This window comes from Alnus glutinosa, chromosome 6, assembly GCF_958979055.1.
Source record: "Alnus glutinosa chromosome 6, dhAlnGlut1.1, whole genome shotgun sequence".
Lineage (NCBI taxonomy): Eukaryota > Viridiplantae > Streptophyta > Magnoliopsida > Fagales > Betulaceae > Alnus > Alnus glutinosa.
The window spans coordinates 30,374,104-30,384,269 of NC_084891.1; the positions used below are offsets into that span (position 1 = coordinate 30,374,104).

Sequence of the window (10,166 nt, forward strand, 5' to 3'; positions counted from 1 at the left end):
AAGAATCACAGCAGCATGGCGGGAGGTCCTGTTATGATCCCTTTCAGATTCGTATCATGGCCATAAGTTCACCATTGGCCAAGAAGCAAAGGGCTATATGCAAATGCTTCTACTGGATTTTCTATTGGATTGATTCACATTCATTTCTTTCATACCGGTTGACGTAAAATATTTAAATGATTTTTACTTTATATACATTTATCACATTCATTTCACACGACTAACATGACATATTATAAATAGCTTTTTATGTCAACCACTTAAAAAAATATATAAAAAAAAATCACTTAAAGCACGTCATAATATAAAATGAGTTTAAAGACTGACATTATTCCCATTATTATTGATGAAACCCTTCTTCCCAAAACGATTGATATCGTACCAGCCTCTCCTCTTTGAGGATCCGGAAACCATGCTGCATTAAGCCAACAGTGAGCAAATCTTCACGATGAGGATAGCTCCTCAACTTGGCAATACCAATCGCCATCGAAAGATTTTTCGGTTTATTATTATTCAGCAAACAATTTTTTTTTTTTTCCCAAAAGCCCCATCCCAAATCTTCACATTCTCGAAAACTCAAAAGATGATAAGATCCGCCTTTCATTCCGAGCAAGATTGGAAGACGATCAAATCGCTACTTGCATTCGCATTCAAATTGACTGAACTTCTTACATTCCACAGACAGCAAGGCAGTTGGAGTAGGTGCTGTTCACCTGCAAATGGTGTCCGGTGGCTGTGCATGGTGATGAGAGAGAGAGAGAGAGAGAGGGAGAGAGAGAGTCTGTGGATGGCTACGTAGCTGGTGGGCCATCACTCATCAGATGGAGGGTCATTTTATCACGTATCCTCTCATTCTGTTTTCAGCAAGAGCGAAAAAGAAGAAAAAAAATTGAAAACATGAGAATTTCAGTTGGCATCAAAACGGTGCCGTTCTTCCCACTCAACAGCAGCCTTGTCAACAGAGGCTGACGGAAGGATAACATTGACCATGGTCTGCAAAGTTGGTGATCAAATTCATCAAAGTGAAAACACATTTAAATGGACCAGTTTGTAGCTGTTACTATACACCTAAACATTACATGATTAGGATGACTATGACGATAAATAAAGACACCATGGGCGATCCACAACCAGACAAATCATGCAAGCTCCCATCTCTATTTGAATAAAAAGACTTTGACAATTACGACCCCAGAAGGCAGAAAATGGTGCAGAAAACACTCTAAACAACAGCTAAACTGATGTTGCAATAGTTGTTCCGTAGTATAAAGGAGTAGCATTCGCCAAATACACATAATTAGATGCACCACCTATATAACGTACAAGGAAATAGGAACGTAGGTATACATTCATCAATCAGAAAGATCAATCACGTCACACACCTCACAGAGAGAGAGAGAGAGAGAGAGAGAGAGAGAGAGAGCAGGTTAGATCATAGGTTAGATCATTCCATCTATCACAGAGAACCCCAAACAAAAGTGTATGACAAAAGAAACCTCCGAACTAATTCACATGGGAAACAACTGACCATCTATTTTTGCACTGATTCTTAGTGATGCCATGCAAACCCTCCTCTGCCTTCTCTTAAGCTTCTTCCTCTCCTATAGTCAATTTCCGCATCAGAGCTAGACAAACCTAGCTGGTATTTCCTGCTGCTTTTGGATAACTCCATCTTCGAAAATACGTCCTCTTCATCAGTCAGAATGTCACTAACAGGCGTACTGGATCCAGAGACATTGCCAGGTTGTCTCCACGATTTATTATCTGAGTCATGCATGAAAGGAACATTATTGCCAGCAAGTATGCAGGGAGACAGAGCTAATAGAACATAGATTGCCTCAATAAAATTTTCAATAAAGGTCCAGGTCCCTCCATAACAAAAAATATCCCCCGACGATGGGAAGCCAATATTGGAAAGGAAACAAAAAAAACAAAGTAGGAAAAATGTTCATTAATTGTTGCCTCTTCAAAATTTCGACTTCTCCAAAATGTTAATCTATATGGGTTTATGTAGTATGATTAAGTTTGTATATATTACAGAGAAGATGCCCCAAAATGCTAAATATTACTTGATGATGTTTATCTCATGAGAAATAAAGATGGGTAAAAAGCATAAAACAGGTACTTCACAGGATTAAGGTTCAATTGTCTTAGACTAGATAAATCTTTATCATCTGATAAAGATTAATCTATCTCATATAGAGTTTATAGTTGTTTGATGTTTCTGCCTACTTAAACCGTATGGCAGGTTTTCAAGGCTAAGTGCTCGGCTTATAGAACTGAATTCCAAGAGCTCCGAGGCTTGACTCATCTCTCTTCATCAACAAAGAAGTAGAAACCTAAAGCTATACAACTTGCTTTAGGTGACTGTCGAGATAATGTAGATCAACTAGAACTAATCTAACATTTGAATCTGGATAGATTAATCTTTATCAGATGATAAAGATTTATCAAGTCTAATAAATTGGTAGTTGTAAAAGAGTTCACTTCTTTTTTCTTTTCATTTTTTTTTTTAAATTTCCTTTTGCTTTTGGTTTCCCGTGATTTCTTGACAACCAGTGGAGAAATAGTGTAACTATAAATCAAGGAATGACACTTCACCTTCATGACCATTGCATAATGTTGGCACACCGCAGCATACACCCCCATCAATAATATCTGATCCTGATTTAAGGCTTTTTTGACACAACGTGTTTGTCTGCATTTTCTGAGCTTTAAGTCCTTCAATCAGTGATGCAGGTTCTGTATTCTCCTCCACGGGCGGTTTATTAGAGGTAAAAGGAGTCATGGTAAATGAGTCCTCCATTACATCAGAAATCTCTACATATTGAGTGGTTGTGATTAGTTCATCTGCACTGAAACCAAAGGATGCTCTGTAAGCTTCTATTTCTTCCACATCTTGCTTGGGACTCTTATTCTGCCTGTTCTGATATCCATTTCCACCAGAAGAGTAAACATCCGAATCCTTGGACACACTTAACCTCCCGCCAGTATGAGGAAATGGTGGATTATGATCCAGATAGAATTGAGCAAAAGTAGCAGGGCAGAAGAAATTAGAATCTTGAGATGCCATGGAGGCACCGGTTGCATCAAGCCCAAATAGCCTGCCAGAACCACTCCTTGGATACTTGCCATTTTGATGAGATATTGATGGATCCCATTGTGAGGTAAATTCGCGATCGGGAAAAGATGATGATAAGCAGTCAGCTGAGGTCCTTGAAATTGGTGATCTGAGACTACTAGCTGGACTTCCAGGATAAAGTGAATATGTAGCATGAAGATCATTTGCAGCAATGTAATTGGTCTTGTCGGTACTTTTGAGATCCACTGAAGATGAGAGGAACTGAGCAAAAGGCACATCTGGGGACGAGGGAGTAGTAAGGTGAGCCAACTCTGGTGGGGGAGTGAGGGGAGCAGTTGATGGCTCAGTTGTAAAGGTTGAAAAAACAGGAGGAGAAACGAGTTGTTGTAATTCATTGGCATATGGCCCAGTGGCAAACATAGTGGACGAAGGACCTCCAGGTGAGTTTGCAGATAGTGACAAGAAACAGCTAGGTGACTGAGCTGTTGAAGGGAGTGCAGAATTTGTAAAGGATGCAGGTGACGAAGGTGGAGCAAGAAGAGATGGAGCTATTCCAGTAGCTTGATTGGTCAACCCAACTGCTTGAGGACCGTTCGTCTGGACCGCTCCTACATTTCCCTCAGGAATCCTAGATGCAGGAACAATTCGCTTTCCTCCTTTCTGTGTCCCAAAACAAGATAATGCACCCAAACAGCCTCCCCATCTCTTTCGCTGTCAATTACATACAGTTAAGCATTATATCAAAATCTATTTAGCATTCCTATTGGCAAAGCCTAGTGTATTAATTTGTGAATCTGCATGAATTTAGCTTACACAAGAAAGATATTCATACCATTTTTCCAGCAAAATAAATAAATAAATAGTTTTTATATTGGCATAAATGTCTGCTAAAACGCCAAAATGTCATCAAGCCAACAGGGAAATTGATGCCACAATTAGCAGTTTAAAAAACGAACCCAATTAACAAAGGCAGAAGAAGAAAAGGATATCTAAAACAATACCATAGTTGTTAATGGGTAATTCTTTCAGCTGTATTAGTTCCTTTTGAAGATGCAAGGTTCTGAGTATAATTTGTAGATCGAACTCGAAGAAAGCTTAAAATAATATTGAAGTCGACAACTAATTAAATTTGTAAATAAACATAACAAATTGAGTAGGATTGGCTTGATCTTCACTCTTTGAGCACGATTGTGGGCCCAAGAAGAGTGTGCATCAGATCTGATGGCCACTCTGAAAAACCAAACGAAAATGAGAAATGTAAAAACCCAAACACAATTCCAAGCAACCCAGATCTGACGCCAAATCCAACCCCCCAAAGGATCCGACACTAGCAAAAGAAAGAAAAAAGAAGCAAAATCAAAGAGAAATGAAGAGAGAGGCGTTACCCGTTCCTGCTGAGGGAATCTGTTCTGCTCGGAACCCATATATTATTATTATTATTACTATTATTATTATTATTATATATATAAATATATATATACAGCAGTGAGCCAGTGAGTGAGTGAGTAATCTTCTTCTTCTTCTTCTTCTTCTTCTTCTTCTTCTTCTTCTCTTAAATAGTTAATAGTGGTTTGATTGTTAGTTTAGTTCGGGTCCAGTAACCAACACCCAAAAACCATTCTCACATTCCTTAACCAGAAGCTGACACCATTTAGATTTTGCTCTCAAGAAAGAGAAAGAGAAAGAAAAGAGGGAGAGAAAGACGGATCAAAATATATTTATATAGATTAAATGATAGTACCAGTAACAAAAAGAAAAAGAAAAAGAGTGTAAATAAAAAATATTTAATACTCCTAATTACAGGACAAGGAAAGACAAAAGCGAAAAAGATTCAAGTGATGGAGATGGGAGAGAGGCGAAAAAGAAAATGACCCCAGCGTGTTGTGTGCGAGTGTTGGAGAGAGAGAGAGAGAGACTGGCAATTTTCTTTTTTATTTTCTTAAAATTTTTACATTTATCTCAATAATAATTTTGTTATATATGTTTCGATTTTGACGGTGTGGGAAAAAACTAAAAAGTATGAGCATTGAGCAGCAAGAAGAGAAAATAGGAAAGAGAAGAGATGGCATTACATTAAAGTTAGAGCTTTTAAGGAGGTGGTGGTGGGCTGGTCCTGGTCGGGTAAGGCCTTGAGTGGGACCGACCGGATGATAGCTGAAAGATGGAAAGCCGATGATGCTCCTTTTAACAGTTTTTTCCTGCCCGATTCACATTTCACTTACCCTTAATTATTCACACACCCTATCCCTACTCCGTACTAATGCTTACTTATTATACTGAAAATGAATTAGAAGGGATGAACATGTCCGAATTTTACGTAAATTCGGACAGCTTATGAACTGATAAAGAGTTCAACTCAGCCCGTTACTTTACACACAGCTAGCCCATTTAAAAGACCCTGGATTTATTTTATCAGGCTCAGGCTGTGCTGCCCCCACCCCCCCCCCCCTCTGCGCAACTTTGTTTTCATGGCGGTATATATGGTATTAGTGAGCTTGTTTGGCAAAGAACAGAACATAACATAGTAGTGGGTTGTTAGTTTTGAAATTAGTAAAAAGTAATGATGTGATATAAAATAAAAAGAATTTGTATAAAAAAGTGAAAAAAAAAAAAAAAAAAAAAAAAATTTGTATTGTAGTGAATTTTTTTATTTGAATAGTAATAAAAAATTATTGATGTGATATAAAAAGTGAGAATATTTTGATGTTGATTGTTATTAAAAAATGTAAAAATAATATAAAAAATTATGAATAGTGCCAACCACTATTATGTAATGTTCCGTAGGTTATCAAACAAGCTCAGTATCCCTTTTTTGCTTGAAGAAGACTGAAGACTGGGCTCTCTCTCTTTCTCTCTTGAAATTCACATGCATCGCATCTTATTATGTCAATCTAAGCCTCTATCAATTATCAATAAAATGGTTAAGCATAATAGCTCTCTTGACAAGTTTCAAGTAAAATTCAAGCTTATAAAACAATGATTTGAAACAATCTTTCGGTGCAGATAGCCAATTGGGTTCTCCAATAACCAATATGCCACAAATACAATGAATCTCGTCATTCTGAATACACTTCACGCAAAACACCCAAGACTAAAATTTACTTCACTTCACTATTTGCTTTAGGAATAGCTATTCATCTTCCTCTTCGTAATGGAATACTTATTCCAATAGAAATAATTATTTTTAATAATAGACTTATACCAATAAAAAAGAATGAGTCTATTCTGCAAACCAAACGAGGCCAGTATAAATTGTTAAAGGATTACCGTATATCACCGTCTTCCTGAGTGACTAAACAAATAATTAACAAAGTAGAAATTTGAACAATCCTAACAAATTTATACATGAAAATATAAATCAATTATTTGAGTGTAACAATCTTTTTAGTTAAATGATCTCTCTTTGCGCTAACTATGCCTCTTATTGTATTTGAGTCGGTTGCAAAACAACAACAATCAAGCAACCACATCACATGGCGATGAGTTAGTTAAATGACAAGAACAATCAAAAAGAAATTCACTGCCTTTCTACATGAAGAAAACATTAACTTGCTCTTCACTTGAAACTTGAAAGCCTCCATTCCCTTGCCCCTGCCTGCACAGGTTACACACGACCAGTTCATCTTGAACCATAAAGGTGGTCTTTGGGCCAGCCTGCATAGGATTAGGCTAGATACATCTATTGAATTTAAACCAAACATAATTATATGTTCAGGGGAAAAAAGAAAAGATGAAACTTGTTGATGTATAGAACCTTACATAAAGCTCGAGGAAACCACTAGATATAACTCAAGATTACAGCCATTATATTAGCTTTTCCTTGCCTCTTAATGTAACTTCTTCCCATCCCCGATTAAGAAAATGGATAATCCCATGTGTGGGTGTGTGAGCGTGTATGCTTCTAGGAGAGAGAGACAGGTTAGTTGGTATCAAGCCACTATCCCTACATCGTCTAGGCGTAGCAACAGGGACGAGATAGCAGTGAACGCGTTTGGAAGCACCAATTTTTTTCCTGGAATAACCATTATTTTCTCTGGTATTTCTTGAAAATGGGAGGCTCACAATATTAACAAGGACCCATCTCAATTAATCCTAGAAATTTTAATTGAAGCATGGAATTCCATCTTAATTTTAGTTGAGTATATTGTTTGCTCAATTGCTCACACTCATATAGGTTGTCGAGAATAAAGTCCAGACTTTGATTTGTGTCATGCGCCTGTACACACAAGACATAATCTGAAAGTGTCACGCGTCTCTAATCAGTAATGTGACAACCCCAACTTGGGTCCGGTGTGATATAGGACAAAGCCTTACTCTAAAGTCCAACCCACAACACCCCCCCCCCCCCCCCCCCCCCCCCCACACGAAAAAATAAATAAATAAATAAATAAAAGAGAAATTTGAAAGTAAAACACTTCCATCATAGAATTACAGACATGCATTTTACCTTAACGGTCTCAGTTTTGTCTTGGCACTCAATCTACGTTTTATTCCAAGTTTACATGCAACCAATGAAGCCTCACTCCAAGCGTAATTTAATGTACGCAAATCCTCTTTAACATCGGTTCCATCCAAAAATTAAAGCCTCCTAGAATCCATATTCATAAATGTGAACACAATGTTCATATGGGTCACCACCTTTCACAACCCTCCTCCTTTATCCGGGCTTGGGACCGGCTGTGTAAATACAAGAGATTGAAGAAAACACAGGCGGAGTTACTTATAAACATCAGAAAAAATTGTGAGGAACATCAGATTGATACGCCCAATTTGAACAAGGGTGATTAAGAACCTGCGCAGTGCAAGCCATTTCACTCAATCATGAATCAACTTAGCTAAGGACTATTACGAGTGAAGTAATAAGCATGCAACACGCTCTTAGCTTCACAATATCTATTGTTAGTTGGGTATCTCTTGCAAATTAATACACTTGCAGGCCAAAACATGATAATATTTTTTGGGGTTGGTAAACTATCAGCCTTTTGACTCGACCCCACCTTAGAGGCTTAGTCAAGACAGCCTCTAAGTTCTACTCCCGGTTTTGAGTTGCTCATTCAAAGCACACATGACCAAGTTTTCTTTTCTTTTTCTTTTTTTCATGTCATACGTCTTGCACACACCTTTGGATAAGACAATAATAAGTGACGTCTAATGTGATATGCAAAGGAAGGTCTAAAACATGGGGCCATTGGGGATCTCTTCTCTTACCCTTGCCTCCATCTTTGGGCAGGGGCATGTGAGAGAGGCTCCCTTGCCTGAGCAAAGAGCTCACCTGTGGAGCCCTCTGCATGGGCAGGAGATTCCCTGCTCGGACAGAGAGCCCCTCTCACAATTCGGATTCTCCTGTTATTATCCCTACTCCCTTCTTTTTGGGCAGGGAATAACATGGAATCCGGAACCAAAACATGGTACGTGAATAGCCCAATAACTGCCGCGCTAAAAAGAAGAAATTGTTCATTGGGTACTAAGAACCAAAAAATGACATGAAAACAGCCATTGTGTGCAGGTTATAATGCCAGTTCAACCAATTGAAACGGGGAAAAAAAAATAGAAATGAGTTCTGTATTTAAAAGTTGGAAAGTGATAATTAGTTTTTCCACGAAAGCCCAGAACTGTCACGAGTTCCCATAAACATGAAATATAGAAATATATATAATTTGAATCGCACCAAATAGGTCTGTAAAGAACCAATTTATGGTTAAACTGATTTTCATGGCTAGCTTTTTCTTTCTTTTTTGATTAATGGTTGTCATCACTAGTTACTAAAGTTTTTTGCAAAATTATATTTGTCAGTTCAATGAGCTGGTCTAGGACAGCCACGCCGGACCAGTGGTTCAAAGGCATAAATATTGTTCAATGTATTCTCCTTTGCAAGTCCAACGCCTCTGCACAATGGCCACTCTTTTGTCTTTTTGTTTTTTCAAAAAAAAAAAAAACCTTTCATCAACCGTTAGCATCTTGCTTGATAATTGCCATTTGGTAAAATATTTCGGATCCCACCTTCATCGTTTATACAACTCAAAAAATTTGGGTGTTGCAAGAAAAACACACCACCAGCGATGATATAGGAAGGGAAAGGAAACATACCAGAGCCAGAGGACACAAACAGACCTCCGCCCAGAGCAGCTAAGGTGGTGTTCCTAGTTGATCTACTCCTGCAACCACAAAAACTAACATAAAGGGAAAAACTAAACAAAGAAGACAGGGAACTCGGGTGGAATCTATAGATTTCGCAGAGAAAAAGAGCACATGACAAAATGTTTCCCATGTAGCTTCTCCTGGCTAACCAACCGTAATCCCCAACTAACGTTTTAGAGTTGCATAAGTAATTGACCACATTTAACACCCACTGGCGATTTGGGGTTTACATGATATGATTGTCATCAACAATCCACTAGAGTTCAAACTCTAGCAATGTACCATGAGTTGTTTGTGCATGCAAGAAAATATAACTAAACCCATCTGTTTCCAATTCATTTGCTGCCACTTCCACTCTCCCTTAAAACCATAAAATCACCTTGTGTGTTTTCCACTCTTCTTTAAAACAACAAAATTACCTGGTATAAAATGAGTATAGCCCAAGGAACTAGCAGTAACAAGTAAAACATTTTTTTTTTCTATCATCACTTCCACTTAAAAGCATGCCAGGTAATATGTGATCCAAAAAGCTACGAGAAAGAAGTACATGTCCCCTTTTTTTATTTTATTTTTTTTCAAATTCACACTTTCTTAATAAATCGCAATTGCTTGAAGGGCTTTCATTAATAGTCATCTCAATGAAAGCTGAACTTGGATTAGGTCAACCACATAGAATGTGACCAATTCCAGCAATCAAGATAGTTGCTCAAAATGCAAACCTGACCATCAGACAAATCAAATAATTGGTGGCTTGCCCGAGCCCTTCCTGTTATTAATATTAGCTATTGACATGAAACGAATTCCGGTTTACTTCCTTTCTTTCTTTCTTTCTTTTTTCTTTTCTTTTTCAACATATAACACAAGAAGCAAAGTCAATACACAAAGTTTTGAGTTGCAAGGAAAGAACAGTTTTTACTAGTAACTATAAATTACCAACATAAACATT

The 10,166-nt window shown here is 37.7% G+C and overlaps 1 protein-coding gene across 2 annotated transcripts; it reads right to left on the bottom strand.

Annotated features, from left to right (window-relative positions):
• Positions 1-989: 989 nt before the first annotated feature.
• LOC133871959 (uncharacterized protein At1g76660) lies at positions 990-5,056 on the bottom strand. Of its 2 annotated transcripts, none has more exons than XM_062309439.1 (3): positions 4,468-5,056; positions 2,602-3,793; positions 990-1,764 (listed from the first exon to the last, which is right to left on the bottom strand). In XM_062309439.1, exons 1-3 carry the CDS (start codon positions 4,504-4,506, stop codon positions 1,550-1,552), a joined length of 1,446 nt encoding a protein of 481 aa, XP_062165423.1. In that variant the 5' UTR covers positions 4,507-5,056; the 3' UTR covers positions 990-1,549. The 2 variants fall into 2 exon arrangements, with proteins under 2 accessions (XP_062165423.1, XP_062165424.1); XM_062309440.1 differs by lacking the exon at positions 4,468-5,056 and adding an exon at positions 4,084-4,304.
• Positions 5,057-10,166: the final 5,110 nt, after the last annotated feature.